This window comes from Ambystoma mexicanum, chromosome 2p, assembly GCF_040938575.1.
Source record: "Ambystoma mexicanum isolate Mex_15411 chromosome 2p, UKY_AmexF1_1, whole genome shotgun sequence".
Taxonomy (NCBI): Eukaryota; Metazoa; Chordata; class Amphibia; order Caudata; family Ambystomatidae; genus Ambystoma; species Ambystoma mexicanum.
In genome coordinates, this window is record NC_090923.1 from 662984817 (window position 1) to 663003460 (window position 18644).

At 47.0% G+C, this 18644-nt stretch overlaps 2 protein-coding genes across 4 annotated transcripts in view; one reads left to right on the forward strand and one right to left on the reverse strand.

The window, feature by feature from the left end:
* Window positions 1-13234, reverse strand: part of LOC138566663 (F-box only protein 27-like) — a 1347647-nt gene extending 1334413 nt beyond the window's left edge. For 2 of the 3 annotated variants that reach the window (XM_069644226.1, XM_069644224.1), the window contains exons 1-3: window positions 13156-13234; window positions 2364-2473; window positions 1690-2028 (exon numbers count right to left, since the gene is read on the reverse strand). In XM_069644226.1, the coding sequence (XP_069500327.1) occupies window positions 1690-1852 (163 nt within the window). In that variant the 5' untranslated portion in view covers window positions 1853-2028; window positions 2364-2473; window positions 13156-13234. The remainder of the gene's footprint in view (window positions 1-1689; window positions 2029-2363; window positions 2474-13155) is intronic. The other variant, XM_069644225.1, reaches the window with a different exon arrangement.
* Window positions 13235-13336: 102 nt separating this feature from the next.
* The window catches only part of MRPS12 (mitochondrial ribosomal protein S12), a 156309-nt gene continuing 151001 nt past the window's right edge, over window positions 13337-18644 (forward strand). Inside the window, exon 1 of the mRNA XM_069644234.1 lies at window positions 13337-13376. The gene's annotated coding sequence lies outside the window, so the exon portion shown is untranslated. The remainder of the gene's footprint in view (window positions 13377-18644) is intronic.

Consider the following 18644-nt stretch of genomic DNA (forward strand, 5'->3'; position numbering starts at 1 on the left):
TGCTCCAAGGTCCATCTATTCCTCGTTTGGGATCTTTGCCAAATGTCCCCATAAAGGTAAAGCTCTTCGAATTGAGGGACGGCGTTGCTGCCAGCTTGCTTCCCAGGGATGTCCTTGGCCATTCCGCCGTGAGCATTAGTCTGGATTCTTTAGCCAGCAGCTTTCGGATCCTCTTGCGAAAGTACTTCGCCACTCGGTGTCGGCTCCCAGCTGGCAGACCTGGGGTTGATAAGGTCCTCTGGGATGAAATCTACTTCCTCCTCCCTCTCGGTCTCCAGTTCTGCCTTATCGGGTTCACAGTCTCCATTTAAAACTGGGACGAGGAATAGGCGACTAGGATAACGCACACTCTAGTCAGTTTCACCATTATAGTACTACAGAGAGAAGATTCCTGGAAAGGATCAGGCATGTCTTGTTAATTGCCATAATGAGAGTCAGGCAAACCACTCACACCTGCAACCTATTGGGAAGGCGTACAGGTGTTTAAAAGCAGGCCCAAGCATCAATTCAGAGAGAACCTGCCTGGAGAGAAGGTTGCAGACATAAGGAGCAGGACTGCCAGAGAGGACACTGTGTGGGCACAGGGGGAAGAAGGAGGTGCCGGGATCTGAGCGGGCCGCGAGAGGACCAAAACCCCAACACTTGGGTTGTTATATGTTCCCAGCCGGATCTGGGGAACACAGAAATCCTGATTGCCGCGGGACGCTGCCCAAGGGTTTTTCCGAAGCGAGCGCTGCTTGCTGTTCGAACAGCGCGAAGCCGCCCGACAAAGCAGGGCAGCTCCGGTGAGCATGAGAGAGAGAATACTCGTACCGGAGTGGTCTAGGACAAATATAAGATATTTTATATGTTTACATGTATTGGAACTTGAGGGAACGAATAAGGAACTGTGAACAAATTACCCCCTGGTGGCCACTGCAAGTACGCTGTGCTCTGCTGTGAGTGACGTCTGAGGGAGGAGGTGCGGGATGTTGCTGTAACGAACAATAAACTTTTTTTTACACTGATCCGTACTCGACGAGTGGTGCGACACGCATTAGCAACCATTTCCTCACCCAAAGGGAGACTTGGCGTGCATGCCCGGCCACCCGTCGAAGTACGGTGTGGAGCGAGGCGTGAAAGACCCCCAGAGCGCTGAGATTCCAGGAGAGCTTGGCGCACTCAACTTTGTTGTGAACTGCTTTGCACTTGCGAGCGGCTACCAAGTGTGATTCCTCCTCAAGCAGGCATATACAATATATTGCGCCCATACACAAGTGTTTCAAGGCGCAACAAGGCAAGGGAGGACAAAACAACGATCATACTAGGCCCCTTGACATTGAGAATGCGCAAGTGCAGGCATTACAAAATTCCATACACACTTCATCACTTAGAATACGATGTTAGAGGTAGTCAAGTGTGCCCTGAGCATCAAAGAAAGAGGAAGTTGATGCGAAGAAGTGACTCTTATACCCCGGCCAGGACATGATTGGTTAAAGACTCTCACATGTGACTACCCTTTCCCCCCAGGAATTGTGGGAAATGCAGTTTACTTGTAATGTTTTTTTTTTTTTTTTTACAGTTACTTTGAAGACTCTCTCTGACATTAATGTCAGAGAAGCATAATACGAGCCTCCGGTCTTTAATTCGAATCTGTTCCTGTGTTAAACCAAAGCCTTCTGCAAAAAGTTATTCAGCCCTCTCACTTACCATTAGCATTGTGATTCGACAGTAGGTTCCGAGTCAGTGGTGATAGTTGCGATAAATGTCTGTGCAGGGCACAACCCTGCTGTAAATTAAGCGAATCAACACCTCCTCTTGCTGCTGGTGGTACTACTCTTCTGCCGTTATCACTGCTGCTGCTACCTCCCATTCCCTGACTTGTTCTTTCTCTCTGCCAGAGATATTTATTCCCTATTCCCCAAGGAAGCTTTAGGTGGGGCTATGGCGTACTTCAAGTGTGTCACAGCATGTTATGTTCTGTGTCGTGTTTTTTCTTGCTGGGACACAGGTGGTTAGGCTGACACACCAACGCTTGGAGTGATGCTGCTGCAATGAAAACAAACAGTTAGCCAAGGATACATGGGTCTATCTGAGACTTCAAAATTAAGATTAGATGAGCAGGCGTTAAAAATAGCTTGTGTGTTAGGGATCAGCTAGTAAGCAGGACGTAACGCTGGGAAACTGGGACAGAGTACACAGTGCACTGTGAATGTAACTCCCACATGAGACATGAACTTTCAGTACCGCCCCAAAATGGAGATGAGAAAGGAACAGCCTCAAAAATAGGTTTGAAATCCCTGATTGTGATTGCAACTATACCTTTAAAATTGCCCCACCATCACCCACAGCAAAATAGTCGTTTTTAAAAAAGGCATTCTTACCGTTGGCAAGTCCTACTACACTAGTATGGATGTCAAGATTTTTTATGGCAGCATTGCTGCTGGGGACTTTGGTGTCCTAGATGGGATGATAGCGCCAATTGGTTGTGTTCCTGCAATTGAAAAAGTACAGTTAAAAAATATATATTATAGACGTACCAGATTGACCGTACCAATATTAGCATACTACAGTCTTCCAGTCGGCACACATCCTCCCCCGCACACAAAAAGGGACCTAGGGTGCAGGGTCCTACTGGGAAATCTCCAAAGTTCCCTATAGGCCAGTCTACCTCAACTGGGAGAGAGAAGAGAGAGCAGTCAGAGCAAATACCTGAAAACGTTACTCATGCTTAGTCACAGAGACAGAAAATGAGAGAGAATAGCTGAGAAGTCCAGCCTGCTGGCATTCCAATCATTCATCTACATATCTTACATAGAATCTGACACAGTAATTGTTAACCCACCGAGCTAACTTTCGGAAAAACATTGAGTAAAAGCCATGAAGCTTTTACTGCAGACCAGTGACACTGCTGACGTAGCAGCAGACTGCCCCGGCTACCATGCCAGGCACGAGGGCCCCTGGCTTCTCTACAACATGTGGTGCCCCATGCAGGCGAAGGCCTGGCACCCATAGGAGAAGATACACATGAATTCCACTATGGCAGCGGTGCACCCAAAATACTGTTGGTAATGCAGTTATTTGAGTACATCAGGGGATGCATAGACTTGCTCTGTAGTAGATGGCTCCCGGGGTAGCTCAGCAGGTTAAAATATAATTATGTGTGTGTTGATATATTGTAATGTGTTTAAGGTTGAATTTAACCAAAACAAAAACAAAAAATTATATGCAAAACTTGTTAATTGAATGACAAAATGTGTTTGGCTAAGGAATGGGTTGGGCTGGGCAATGGGTTGAGGTATGTCTGCCTCTGTCGTGAAAACGAAATGTTGGCACCCATACCCACCAAAGTCAGAACTCATTCTCGAAACCACATTTGTCGCTCTTGTAAAAGCCTAACTTTGGCTAAACACAAGTAATAATAAAAAATAAAAATGTTTTTAAAAAAGTTAGCACCCAAGAACCCAGTTTAATTTCCTAATAACTGCTGTCAGAACAACGGAAGCATTTATTTGTGATTAACCAGTTTGATAAACATAACATCTTTATAATTATAACCTGTGATAGAACGCAAAGCAATGGGCACAAAAATTACAGAGTATTGGTGAGGTGCCCAAAAAAAAATCAACAAAAAAAGAAAAAAAAAATCACAAAGAGAACCAGTGAACGCAAGTTTCAGCAGTGTTTCAGTTTGGACATGTTTTTCCTATGAACGTGTAAAATGCACATTTGAACAACAATAATTTGTCAAGCATGTAGAATGCCTGCTTTCAACAATGATCCCCCCGCCACAGTGATGTTCATGGCCCATTGATTTCCTTGGTAGCCCTTTCAGGACAGAAGAAAACAAACGGGATGATCAAACAGAGCCAGGAAATGCATGACTGACAGCTGGGGAAAGGAGCGCCGCGAAGATGAGGTCACCCAGCCCCCAGCTTCCCTCTGTGAAGTTGTGGGCTTGGTAAAGCCTGGTCATGGCTGAGGGAGGCCGGGTCCCGAGATCCAGCCAGACATGACATCTGATGGCAGATCTGGGACCCGGCCAGAGCCATCCCATGGACCAGAGGGGTGACAAGGCAGAGGGGCAGCCAAGGCAAGGGGGGCCAACTGTTTTAGGATATCCGGCTCCCCCACGGCAGACTGCTGGGAGCCCAGCAATCTGCTGTGGCGGAGCAGGATATCATACAACACAAGCAATGCGTTCTTCCGCCCCCGCTCACCTCCTCTCCCCCATTGCCCCCAAGGTGGCGGCACAGAGGGAGAGGGGTGCAGGTGGACCAACATTGCAGTAATCAGGTCCCCCTGCTCGCCTCCTCTCCCCACGCGTTTGCCTTTGTGGGTCCAAAGGGGGACCGGCAAAGGCAAACGCTTGCTTCCCGGTACCCCCTCCAACTGTGGTGTGGGAGGCTGAGCAGAGAAGCGGCATCCCTTACCAGGCATGAAGATCCTGGCGGCACCAGCAGGAAGCAACAACGCAGCATGGACACACGACCCAATTGCAGGAAAGCGCACGTCCAGGCTGTGTTTATTTCCTGGCCACATCGACCTGACTGAGCATGGGTAGGGGTGGGGGGAGGGGGGGGGAGGGTCAGTGGCTCAACATGCACAGTTAAGTGAGACCAAAACAAAGTACTCTCTTTTTTTTTTTTTTTATTTTTATTGGTTTGTTCAACCTTTAAAAAGAAATAACTAAAACAGAACAAGAGGAAGGATACGTCACATGTGAAATCGTGTCGTTTTGTTTACCTCCCTCCATCCCTCCCACCATCAGTGTCGTCTTAACAACTCGATTTGTACTTCCAACGTGTCGTATTAAAGGATGCTGCCATGGTGGCCGATAGAGATTTCAAGTCTTTGATTGGACCACGTTGAGTTTTGGATCGTCCAGCTGTCCTTTTACTACACGTAGAAAGTTTATTAGTGCAAATAGCACTGCTCTGTTCGATCCCTCAAATAAGGCTATCCACCAGTCATCAGCCGTCATACATTGGTGCTCTTTGATCAGCTCTCTGAAGTGAATTTGCCTTTGATGCTGAAAGTATTGGCAGAACATCGTTAGATGTTTTAAGGTTTCCTTATCATTGTTACAGAAGCTACAACTTAGGTTGGTGCCCGCACCCTTCGCCCAAATGTTCATCCGCTCCTTTGTTTTTAGCATATTTAGTCTGAAGTGCATGTATAGAGATCTAGCATGCTGATCTGGAAGAAGAGTTAGATAAGTGTGCCTCTGATGATATGCTTTGGCTTCTCCTGGGACATCTTGCATTAGAGTTGAGTTGGCTCTTGCTTCGCAAGTTTTTATCCAGTCAGCCCTCCATATTTTCATTTTTGCCAGCTCTGGATTTTTAGTTAGCATTGTGGCTGAAATGTCAAACTCCTTTAAAAGTGTTTCGCAAAGGAGGTTCCATTGAAAGAAGATCGTGTGTTCTTTGGCGGTGTCCGGCCTGTGTAGTATTTTAAATTGGATCGCTGGATCTTCTATCAGAGTTTTTCTAAACAGACTCAGTAAGTTCCAAGAGACTCTTGCATTTATCGAGATGAGGCCCAGTTCATATCGAAGACAGACCGTCGAGGTGCCTTTGGGAAGCTGTAGTACTCTGCTCCAGAATATGTTTTCAAGTGAGTTCCACAAGTCACTTGAACAGCCAAAGGCGTTTTCGCCGCTATAGATTAGGGCAGGTACCACTTTTTGTTGAAAAAATTCAATTACTGGTTTTAGGGTGAACTTTCCAAATTTTTTGTTGATTAGAGTCGCCTGACAAGCCATCTGTCGGCATTTGCTCTTTGTCAGTTCTGCCCACGGTGCGTCATTTCTGCTGGCGCTGATCTTCATGCCCAGGTATGTGGAATATTTTACGGTCTGAAGTTGTTCATTACCAAGAGACCATCTGTTCTTTTTCCGTCGAGTGATGCGGCCTTGTAGTTTCTCCAAAATTAGAATTTCGCATTTTTGTTTGTTGATTCGAAGTCCGTTCGCTGTTGTATAGGTGTCAAGGCACTTTAGTTTACGCTGCAGGCCAATAGGAGTCAAATCGATCAGAATAAGATCGTCAGCGTAGACCAGGTAGTTAATGGGCGAGCCATGTAATTTCGGAGGAAATATTGATGCGCCAGTGAATGCCTCATTTATGTCAGATATAAAGAGGTTAAAAATGATGGCTGCTAAGGGGCATCCTTGTTTCACGCCCTTCTGTGTGCTGATAGGGGCAGATAACGTGCCTTTAGTGTCTAAGCGAATCTGAATGGTAGTGTCCGTGTGTAGTTCACGTATCGCTTCCACTAAGCTTGAAGGGCAGTTCCATCTCATGAGTTTCTCCCATAAGCGTTCCCTATCTATGCTATCGAACGCGTGGGACAAGTCTATCAAAGCCAGGTAGATCTTTGTGTTGGTTCTGATTGCTTCCATCTTTAGGAGATTCAATACCAATAGGTTCAAGCCGCATCCAACTCCCTTTACAAACCCCGCTTGTCTGGGGTCTACATGGTTATGGTCTTTGGCCCATTTTTGTAGTTTCTGTTTCAACAGGGTGGCGTAAATCTTCCCCAACACGTCTAGCAGAGCTATGGGCCTGTAGTTTTTTGGATTTAGACGGTCTCCCTTTTTAAAGATTGGGACCACTACAGCGCTTTTCCAAGACTTGGGGGTTGATCGGCTCGTGATGACTCGGTCAAACAGAGTGACACAAAAGTCTGCCCATAAGGCTGGTGTTTTTTTCAGTGTATAGTTTGTTAGGCCGTCAGGGCCAGGCGCTCTAGAGTCGTGCACATTTTTGATTATGTCCAAGATGTCGCTTCTTTTAAACTCCAGGTCCCATTTGTTTGTCGTTATAGGAACCCAAGATGGTACGGGTTTATCATTGCAAAAGAGATCTGTGTAGAAGGTCGCCCACTCAGCTTCAGTTACTGCAATGGCTTGGAGGGCTTGCTGTGGGGCCATAGTGTTATTTATCAGTTTCCAATAGGCTGCCGAGTTTTTGCCAGCCATTCTTTTCAGCATCTCTTCTGAGTCGTTTTGGTGCATAATCACTGCATGTGATTTAAGCCAGTTTCGGTATTTGGCCTTGATCGCCCTTTTGCTCTCTTTCATGTTGTCGGTATACGGGCCTTTAAGTTTTCGTAACTCTTGTCTCATCTCTCTTTTGCGTTGCAGGATGGAAACGTCGAATTTATGTTTTGGGCAAAATTCGACGTGTTTTAGGTTACGTTTGTGTTCCTCAAAGTTGGACAGAAGATTTTGGTATTCTAAGGAATTGACAGTGTGTTGAAAGGCATTAGAAATGGCCATTACTTCTGTATCCAAAAGGTTTAGACGTATTCTGCCTGTCCCAGTGCATACCGCAAATGGCCAACAGCTCTGCTCATCCAGCCAAGGGTGATGAATTGATAGTTTTAGCATATCATGATCACTGTGTTGCATTTTGGTGACTTCCAGTTTAGTTGTTCTCTTGTGGATGTTTTCAGTCACAAATATGTAGTCAATGACCGATTTTTGGTCATCTCTTCTCCAAGTAGGGCAAGCCGGAATATCACCAGCTGTTTGCCCGTTAAGCATGTGCAAGCCTCTCAGATCTAATTCTAAACACCATTGAGTCGCAGCTTGTTCTCGTTTGCAGTTGCCTCTTGAGTTTTCGTCAGTGTGAGCATTATCCGGAATACAGATGATGTTTAGGTCACCACATACAATTAGGTCTAGCGGTTGCTCCTTAGTGAGTAAGTCGTCGATCACGGTTGTTACAAGGTCAATAAAGGTACACTCTTCGTTGCGTTCGTGGTTCCAGTATAAGTTGATAATATGCAAGCGTGATTTCTTGGTTGTTTCTTTTGGATATACATCGACGGTGGATACCTGAATAAAAGGTGAGGGATTGTATGAGTTGAGGATCCGGAATCCAGCGCTTTTCCTCACCGCCAAAAGTAGGCCAGCCATCGGCCTTCCCTTTGTTTGTTTTATGGCGGGATTAATTGCTATTTCGAATCCTTCCATCAACGGGCTTTGAGAGAGCCATGTTTCTTGTAAACACAAAATGTCCAGTTCAGAAGCCCATGTTGTTTCAAAAAGATGCGTGAATCCTCTAGTGTTCCAGGAACCTATGTTACATATGTGAGATCTTCCCGGTTCCTGGCGTTATTTCCTCGGTTCAGTGTTTAAGGTTTTGGCCAACCAGGACCAATCGTCACATTTGTTTGATATGATGGCAGGGTTCCTCTCATTGTCATGTGTAGTGGATGGGCTTGTCATTCCATTAACTGTAATTCTTATCAGGTCACATTCAAGTGGCAAGGCTGCTGAGTCACATGGTCTCAAAGGACTAGTCGCTTGAGTTTCCTTGGATTGATTCTCGATGCTGCTCTCCAAGTCTTCATTGGATCTTTTGTTCCCGTTATTCATTGGTCTACTGCAGGACTTTACTTGGGAGTCAGCGCTCCAAACACCCCTTTCAGCGTTGATTATGTCAAATCCTAGAGACATCAGTGTAGGCCCGGCATCCAGTAGTGCATCTGCTATGATCTTGGAGTGTAGATGTAGAATTACAGCATCAGTTTTCGTTTCGTTCTGGAATTCCACAATTTTGAGATCTTCAGAAGTTATCGCACGTAAGCTGGGAATCAGCTGACACAGTCGCAGCACATTAAATCGATTTAGTATCAGGTCATCAGAAGATACTATACGTTCCAGTATTAGACGATGGGGTGCTTGTCGTGTCGCTGGTTGATGTGATCTCATCTTTGGCATATGTTTTTGAGGTTGTTTAGTTGATCGGTTCACCCACTCTGTTTGGTTTTTCCTTTCATCTGTGATCATAGGCATTTTGGGCCCCGAATTGCGAACTTTGGGGGCCTCGAACCTTGCCGCCTGTGTCACACATGTGGAGTCTTGCAACACATTGGATACGGCAGATGATTCAGTTCCGACCTGCTGGCTTACAAAAGGGCGCTTTGTGCTGCTTTTGGCATCAAGCATCCGTCTTTTGGCATCTAAAGTCACAAAGCGGGGACTCTGCAGAACCTCCTCTATGGTCTGCGACGGTGTTTGTTTGATAAGTTTACAGATTCTGGACACTCTCTTAGAGGCTTTCACAGCAATAGGAATATGTTGACTACAGTTCAGAGATGAGATACGAGGACTCCTGGTCTCTTCCCGGGGTGTAGTATCAGGCACGTCTAAGTCAATGTATACAGGTGCAGCAGAGTCTAATTTGGGTCCACCTTGTGAAAATGCTACTGACTTGTCTCTGACGATAAGTTCTTCGTCGTCATATACAGATATATTGGGTCCACCTTGTGAAAATGCTACTGACTTGTCTCTGACGATAAGTTCTTCGTCGTCATATACAGATATATTCAGTAGGGTATCGGAACCATCACTGTCACAGTTTGACATCTCTTTAGGATCTGATGACATTGATTTATTTGCACATACGGCCATCTTTTTTCCAATAGTGGAGTCCTTAGTGATGACTCCGTTAGCAGTTACATTGACTATTTTAATGTTGCGTAAAAACTTTCGAGAGTCGATTCCTCTACTCGCTTTCCTTGCGGGTTGATTTTTGGTTTTTTTAAGTGTGTTGCCTATGGTTTGTTCGGTAGCTTCTAGAGGCTTGTGTATAACAGTTGGCTTCTTAAAAATGTCGTATATAGCGGGCACGGGGTTTACCCTCGCAGGAGGAGCCATCGGTTGTAGCTGGGAACAGAACAGCTCTTGGTTAAGGGTCGGCTTGGAGGTTGATGCCTCTTGAGGGTTTTGTAGTGCCAAGTTCGTATCCGCCTGGCTCTCTTTTAGAGCAGTTACAAACGGAGTGCTGATCAGACAGTCGTCTACCGCGATGATAGCAGCATGCAGATTTATAGATGTACTACCAAGTTTCTCCGTTGTCTCCGGTATCAGGGTAAGATCTGTCGAGTTTGTGTTGGCGATGTGAGGCACACTAGCCTTTAGGGTTCCCTTATGGCTTATAGTTGGCTCTTTTTGCACATTAGCAAGCTCACATGATGAGTTAGCAGCAGTGATGTTGTTGTTACTGGCAGCGTTCTCTGATTGATTAGTTGGTGTACATCTTTCAGTGTTGGATAGAGAAACTGATGTGACACGTGAGTGTGTCGCCTGAAGGCCAACATAAGGGGAAACTACCCCCTGGTAGCCATGTTCTTTTTTTTGTTGTTGAAAAATGCTCAATGCTTCTTTGGCTACTTCAGCTAGAAGTTTTTTGTCTAGGTTTGCATTTTTGGCGTGGTCTGATAGTGTTTCAAGCGCCCAGTCTGTTTTTTTTTGTAGTTCATGTAGAACATCCTTGCAGTGGAGGTTTTTGTTTTCCATGCCTTCTATTTTGTGATTCATGGCAGTGACTACCGTAGAAAGCTCTTTTATGTTATCATTGAGATTTTCGTACATTTTGATAAAGGGTGCAATGGAGATGGCCATAGAGGAGGTTATGATTGTTTGTAGATCTTTAGTGTGCTGCGCAGTTCTTGGGTCTTCTGGATTTGTAGAGTCAAGTGGAGGCATACGCCTACCACGGTGAATCGGTCGTCGGATCTTGGGGTAAGGCCGTTCCATTATGGATGAGTCCGTTGAAGTTTGATCTGCTGAGGAGTCCGTTGTGCAGTAAGTGTCGTCAGTTACTCGCCTTGGCGCAGGGACTATGGCTGGTGAACCCATTGCGTTGCTATGCTCTATCGAGCTTCTTTTGAGTTTCTTATTTTGAAAGCAACTCAAACTGGGGGATATACTCACCCCAATCCTTCTTCGTTTATGTAGTGAGCTTGATCTCAAGGTGAGCAATATGGGTTGCGTGGTAGAGGAACACGCCCCTGAGCCAGAAGTTTTTTCTACGGGAACATTTGAACCCAAGTCGTCATTTATAGTATTTTTAACGGCTCTTTCTTTGTTTAGACGAGTGAGGTCAAGTAACAGTTTGTTTGCCACCTCAAGTGAGTTTCTTCTTTCTAATCCTATTATAGGTTTAGCAGTGGTAGAGGTTGATGTGAGGCGAGGCAAGGCGCCACCCAGGACGTTACTCGAACATCGATCAGTATCCCTCTCTTCAGCTTGTCGTGTTTCAGGATACACAAGAGTCTTGGTCCCGCACATCGCCTCACTGTGAAAAACGTCAGGGGCCTCAAATAAGAAGGCCTCCTTGCTGGTGTGTGCTGAGAAAATGTCAGGGTTTCTAGGTGAGGCCAAGGCACTGTAGAACCCGGATCGAGGTGACTCGTGAGTTATGTTAGTCAATCCATAAGCAGTTGGACTAGTAGCTCCTATGGGCTTTAAGGGTTTCTCAGGATGCAGCTGCGAGTCACTCGGGACAACCACAGTATCCAAGGAGCTGATCCCGCTAGAGCTTTGCCGCACGACGTCCCTCTCTGTGACAGGCAGAGTCTCCCCCTCCGCCCTACCATCACAGCCATCATCACACGGAGCAGCTCCAGGTGGATCCAGGCACCCGGCGAGGTCGTGTGCCGGTGCCTCCAAAACTGCAATGGCGGCTTCGCCACCACTGCCAACCGCGACAGCACACACAGCAGGCCCGCTAGAGCGGCCAGTCTCCCAGACCCTCTGCAAGGCGTCGGGCATCGGTGGATATGTACAGGTGACGGGAGTTTGAAAAGGCTCGTCGCAAGTGTCTATGCGGTTACAGGTACAGTTACAGTTACACTTTCTATGTGTAACACAGTGTTTGTGCTGGGCAACACTCACCTCTGTCATTGATGCTGCTCGTGCCGATGAGCAGAGGCTTGATGGTAGAGGTGGCGAGGGTGATGCCTCACAAGCTGCACCTTGATCGTCATGAGACGGTGGGTACACGATAGGGTCCCAGGGGCTATCGGCAGCGACAGTTTTTGCAGTTTTTGCAGGCTTTGCAATAGGTTTTGGTGGGATCAGTTTTCGTTGGGCGCGGGTTTCGCGCATTCTCGCGTTGTGTCTGTGTCCGCAGGGAGGGGTCCGGGTGGGAGTTGGACCAGGAGGGCTGCACACCTCCACCCCTCCGATCCTCTGACTCCTCAGACTCTGCCCTGACTCCGCGCCCGCTCCGCGGGGGAAATGGGTCTTTGTAGGCAGACACACCCACAACAGTAAACAGAGTGGACAGACTCTCCGCTCCACTCTCCGCAGCTCCTCAGACTCTGCCCTGACTCCGCTTTCTCTTTTCTTGCTGTCTTGGTTCACACGCCACACAGATACCTACAGTATGGGTATCAATTGTTATCTTGCTGGTAAGACTACATACACACAGAGGCCTATCTCAAACGGCCCCACCTTACCCGTCTGAAGTTATCACTGGAGATACCTCAACCAGACTTAAACGGACCCAACACTGCAACCAACTCACAGTCCCTACCTACAAAGGACTCAAAGCAAGAGGATCCAGCTTTGCGTTCTAGCCACCCCCCCCACCCCAAGAACAGGAATGCGCTACCACCCAGCCTCAGGAAAGAACCCTCAATCTCATTCCGCAAGGCACTCAAAACAACTCTTTCAGTAGCCCTCCCCCCAAAGAGCAGCTCACTAGCATCTAATAAGTACATAGCTCTCAACTCACACGCTTTTGGCGGGTGTCACCCGCCTTGTAGAGGGCTGACTCACCCGCCAAGCTTCCTGCACGCCCATTCATTCCAATGGGCGTCTCACCCGCCAAAAACAAAATCGTGTGATTTCACCCGCCTTTGCAACACAAATGGTTGAAAACTATGTAAGTATGCTGTAACTCATTATGCTAACTGTTCTGATGTACTATGTCTCACTATGCTGTAATGTATGTATTCATGTAAATTGAAATGAAATGTATGTTCTGAACAAGCTAAGTATCCTGTAACAGCACGACAATGCCCTTGGGCTGCGGGCGCTTTATAAATCCAAATAAATAAATAAATAGGAGTCTGCATTTTCACTGTATACATGAACATGCAGGCACCTAGTTAGTAAACCAACACAGGGAAATGAAGGCTCTCTGTCCTATACAAACGGTGGAAGAAATGACCTAGGGGGAAATCAAGAAAGACATCTTCTGGTACAAACAGACTATGGCCGGTACAGCTCAATGCACTGCCTGGCAGCACTGAGCGGTAAAGATAGGTACATCTCCCTGCAATGTTTAAATTAGAACCCCTCACCGAAACACTGCCGAGATGTATAAGCACCTTATAACTACACAGTAAAAAATAAACACTCGCCCATACACAGCAAGAACTAGTGCTCCTTTCTCCGTGATTCTCCTCCTAAGCACATACAAGTTGTACGTGTACACGTCATGACGACTTAACAGAAATACGCAAACACGACATGACGCCTTAAAGGCATTTTAAGAAGTATCGGCATACTTTTAAACATACAAACAATGCTACCGGGTCTGTGACTGATAATAAGGCCTGCCTTGTCGAAACGCTCATGTCCTGATCAGGTGAGTGCGTGCGATCCAGCGCTTATATGCATTTATTTTACCATCCATTATCTTAAACGTTCTCTCACCCTTTGTTATATTGGTAAGAGGAGCCCTTTTGCAACCCCTGGAAATGTACGTTGAAGCTGCAATTCCTTGTATTGTACTTATCACATGTTGAAATTAAACATTGTAAGTACGTGACTTTCGAAACATCTGGTTTTGAAATTACACAGGGCAGCCAGTTGTTGGTATCGTAGACACAGAAACCATGCCTGCCTACATTTGTAGGCAAGAAACCCGGGGAATGACGTCACCGACGCCCCACCCCTTTTTCATTGAGAACCTGCCCAACCTCCCGCCCACACTTTTACAAAAAAAAGCATAGGCCCATGGCACTAATGACCTCTGCATGTGACCTGCTCGCAGAGGAAAGCAGTTTAATGCTCCTCTGCACAGAGAACAGTATATATGAATCACGAGAAAAAAGAAGATAAATTAGTGACAGGTACATATGAATAGATCTGCTCCCAATGCTGTTATCCGCACCCAGGCAAGTTTGTTTCACTTCCGTTTAAAAGATCAAGGCAAGTTGCGGGTTGCCTCTGCCAGTCCCCATCAACCCAGCTGGCCCCATTGTCTATTAGTGGAAATGGCTATGAAAGCAAAGTCAAAACTCGCTGTTGGCAAGAAATTCGTCCGCACATTGCCATTACCTTCGGTATCATTCCCATTCGCTCTGTCTCTTGCGCTCCTTTATTTTCCACAACTTTTATGTCTGTAAGGTCAGATGGATTGGGGTTGTTGTCATGGCAAAGTAAAAGAATGCCCCAGTGGCAGCACTAGAATGTGAATTCGCGCTAATAGGTGCCCCTCTCCAGTCCACCCGATTGTCAGAAGGGTCTTTTGTAGTCAGTTGGTTAGAGGGATGGGGGTGCCGCAGCCTGCGCTGGAAAACCCAGAAACTACACGCTCGACGCACCCTGCTCTGGTGTAAGTGACTACATATATAATAATACCTGGCAGGCTAATGATGCAGACGTGTACTGTTTCTAGTTCCAGTGCCTACTCTGAAAGTAATGTGTTATAATGAGTGTCTTCCCTCCTGTGTCTGCACTGCAGTGGTGATGTCAGTGGAATGTGGTGAGGTCACTGTGCTTGAGTGTTGTCATCTGAATGTGTGTTCCATGAGGGGCAGTTGGAGATAGAGAGCTGGCTGGCAAGGATGTGCCAGGGTTTCCTGCTGTACTATTTAACTAATAAACCCATATAACTTACCTGCTGGCACAGGTGTGTTGATGACAATACCACATTGTTATACTGGCGACGAGGATGGGATCCTGTCGTGGAGGGGACAGCAGCTGATCAGGACACCACCCTCCAAGTATCCACATCCTGGGAAGCAGCCAGCCGTGCAGCTCTGGAGGTCCGGACCAGAGTTTCAGCCCAGCTGGCCGGGTGGTGCTGGAGCGAGTAGCAGGCTCCTTTTGTATTTGGAGCCTGGTCCTGGTATTGAAGGAGGTATCGGGGAACTTTGGCATTGTGCCCAGTGGATTTGTTCAAAGGCTGTCTGAAGCGGAGGACTGTGCGGTTCAGAGTGCCTCCGGGTCCAGCAGTTGGTGCGAGACCCCAGCGGGAGAGCCCTCTGAGCATTGAGGGGCAGCAACTTTTGGCAGGCGACGTCTCCCCATATGGGTTGTGTCTGGGGCTGCAGCAGGTGGGCTGTGACGGACATTGCCCCAGAGTCTGGTATTGGCGAGATGCCGGACCAAGGAGGACCGCAGTAAGGAGCAGATCCATTATGGCAGTGTGTGAGGACTGCGTGTTGGCTGCCGTGCAATGTGCTGGGAAGGAGGTCTCCGGGTGCTGGGGACAGGCATCTAATGCCCGGCATTCGATCAGCAGGAGAAGTGAACTCTGCGTTGTTTATTTTGAAATTATGATGTTTCTTTCTCATCGCGGAACATTTCCGTGCAGTGTATTGGAGCGCAAGGGAATTCCAGAATGCACTGTGTAAAGAGGTGGATCGGTCTCCCGCAAGCTTAGGCACTCACATCTAAGGGCTTCTCACAATAAATGGACAGACACTACTGCGGTTCGATCAACACGTCTTTATTCCAACACAGCTACCCAGGAACTGCCTGAGTGACCGTACTTCCCATCCCTCCCCTTCCCGTTGCCCCGTGTCCCTTCCCACGTGACAAGGGAATAAATGACATCCCACCCCCCCCGATACTAAACATAGAGTTCGGGATCATGACATTTCTTCAATGAGGCGATGTGGTTTTCTGCGAGTCCTTTGTGGCCTCCAGTCGTTTCTCTCGCTCGATTCCTGGGAGAGCCAACATGGCTCCTCTGCGCCGGAATCCTCTCTGTCTCCTTCGTAGGGTGCATCCTTTTCCCATGTACCTCGGGGTGTACGAAGTTCAACTAGCGGTACGATTCCTGGCATCCTTTTGAAGTGGGAGCTGTTTCTTGTCAAGACAGTGGTTCTGCCTTCAGCCGTGATGAGAGACCCTTTCCTATGCGTTACGGTGAGTGGCTCTTCTCCGAAAGCTGCCATGTTCTTGCGATTTTGCGGCTGCCTTGCAATGACGATGTCTCCTGTTGTTAGAAGATTCTCTTCAGCCCTCCTTTTCTTATCAGCTGTTTCTTTCATGTCCATTTTCCGTGATGCATCTTGCTGTCTCATTTCCGCATCACCTTTGTATCGTTCCTCTTCTAGCCCTATGTGGGGTAGTCTGGTTCTTACATTTCTTCCAAACATGACTTCGGACGGCGATTTACCTGTGGTACTGTGGGGTGTGTTGCGATAGTCCCTCATTAATTGACACAGCAATTTCTCCACCGATTCCCCTGTCAGGCGAGCGATCTGCGTGGTACGCTTGATGTTCTTCATGAATCGTTCAACTGTACCATTGGCCTGAGGCCACAACGGTGTTACTCTCCTGTGATGGAAACCCATGTATTCTGCAAAGTTTCTAAAGTCCTGTCCAGTAAATGGGGGTCCGTTATCGGATTTCAGTATTTTTGGAATGCCATAAATGGCAAACATCCGATCCAACGCGGGAATGGTATGGTATGCCGCTGTAGATGGTATGATTTGTACGTCCGGAAATCTGGAATATTCATCAATGGCCACAAGGATATATTCACCTCCTTCTAATGGGCCATAGTGGTCTACTGCAATTTCTTCCCAGGTCCCTTCAGGCAATTCAGTCATCCTGAGTGGTTCTGGTCTGGTTTGTGGATTGAGGACCACGCAGGTGGGGCAGTTTTTAAGCAGTTCTTCTACTTGGGTATCCAATTGAGGGAACCATACTCTTTGTCGTAACATTCTTTTGGTGGACATTATTCCTCGATGTCCTTCATGCGCCAGCTCAAGGATTTTTTTTCTCAGGGTCTGTGGAATTACTAACTTGGTTCCTTTAAGTAACAGTCCTTCCTCTGTTTTGGTGAGCTCCTCCTTTACGGCTAGTAGACATGTGATGTCTTGTTTAGTCTCATCTCCTACATTCTCTTTGAGTTGTTTTGCATGTTTCCAGTGGCCCTTCTCGAGGCATCTCATGATGATTTGTATTGCTTGGTCTGTGTTGGTTTCTCTGGCTATTTGCTCCATGTCCAAACCTTGTGGGGCATTCCCATGCACCACATACATGATGTATTGATCCGCTATAGAGGGGTCTGGGCTGCTATCTTGACTGGGGTGACGCGAGAGAAAGTCAGCTGGATTTTGTTCCTTCCCCGGCCGGTGAATGATGTCAAAATGGTAGTCCTGCAACCTTAAGGCCCATCAAGCTATCCTAGGGGGCATCTTGGCCTGAGCACTGCCGTAGATGAACAGTAATGCCTGATGGTCGGTGACTATTGTGAATGGTTTCCCATAGAGAAATAGATGGAAATGCTCACAGGCCCAAACTACAGCCAAACCTTCCTTTTCAGCCTGTGAATAGGCTTGCTCAGTTTTTGAGAGGCTGCGACTTGCATAGGATACCACATGTGCGGCTTGACCATCTTTGCGATCAAGTTGAGTCAATATGGCCCCTGGGCCAACTGGGCTTGTATCCACAATTAGTTCTGTGTGTCTCAGGGGGTCGAAATAGGCCATGTTTTTGGCGTCCACAATGCGGTTTTTGATGATTTGGAAAGCTTGTTGGCACTCGTCTGACCATCTGAATTCTGCACTGAGTTTGGTGAGGGCTCGTAGGGGTGCGCTGACCGATGCAAAATCTTTGATGTATCTTGTGCAGTAGCTTGCCAAACCCAGAAATGATCGCAAATCGGTGACGGAGGTTGGTGGTGTGGTGTTTGTGAGGGCACTGACCTTCTCAGGATCCGGTGTCATTCCACTTTCAGAGAAGATGTGCCCGAAGAATCATAGTGTTGTTTTTCTGAACTCACACTTCTCTTTGTTTAGTGTGAGGTGCGCTTCTTCCAGTGCCATGCACACCCGCATGAGTGTGGCGTTGTGCTGTGCCTGAGTCTGTTCGAAAACCAAGATGTCGTCGCTATAATTTAGGCAGTTTGGCACATGTTTGTTTACGTTGTGGATTTCTGACTGAAATATTTCTGCTGCTGAGGAGACTCCAAAACTGAGTCTCTTGTATCTATAGAGACCCAGGTGAGTAGCAAAAGTGGTGATGTATCTGGATCTTTTGTGGAGTTCTAGTTGATGGTACCCTTTGTTGAGGTCCAGTTTTGAAAAGACGGTGGCACCATTGAGTAGATGCACCATATCTGTGATTCTGGGAGATTGATGACGTTCTCTTAATATTGCTTCATTTGGTCTTCGCATGTCCACACAAATGCGAATGTCCGGGGAGTCTTTTTTTGGTACGGGTACTATGGGGGACACCCAAGTGGTCGGACCCTCAGCCGGTTCAATTATGTCCGCTTCTAGGAGTTTGATCAGTTCGTTGTCTACCTGTTTTTGTATGTTAATGGGAATTCCTCTGTAGTGTTGGGCTACAGGCGTGATGCTGTTGTCTATGTGTAGTTCAATTTGCCTGTCTTTCAATTTTCCTAGTCCTTTAAATAGTGCAGGGAAGACTTGATCAATGCTTGCAGTGGGATCCAAATGCTTGTCCATCATGAGTCTGTATAGAATATGTATTAGCCCCATGTCGACAGCCGATTTATAGCTGAGAATGCATCCACTGTGTGTGGCGGCTTCTAGAACATGCATGGGTATTTCTTTCGCGTGATCTTTGTACTTGCATGAGGCCGTGAAGAAACCTTTACACGCAAGGGGTGTCGTGGAGCCATATGGAAAAATGAGCGCTCGGGCTG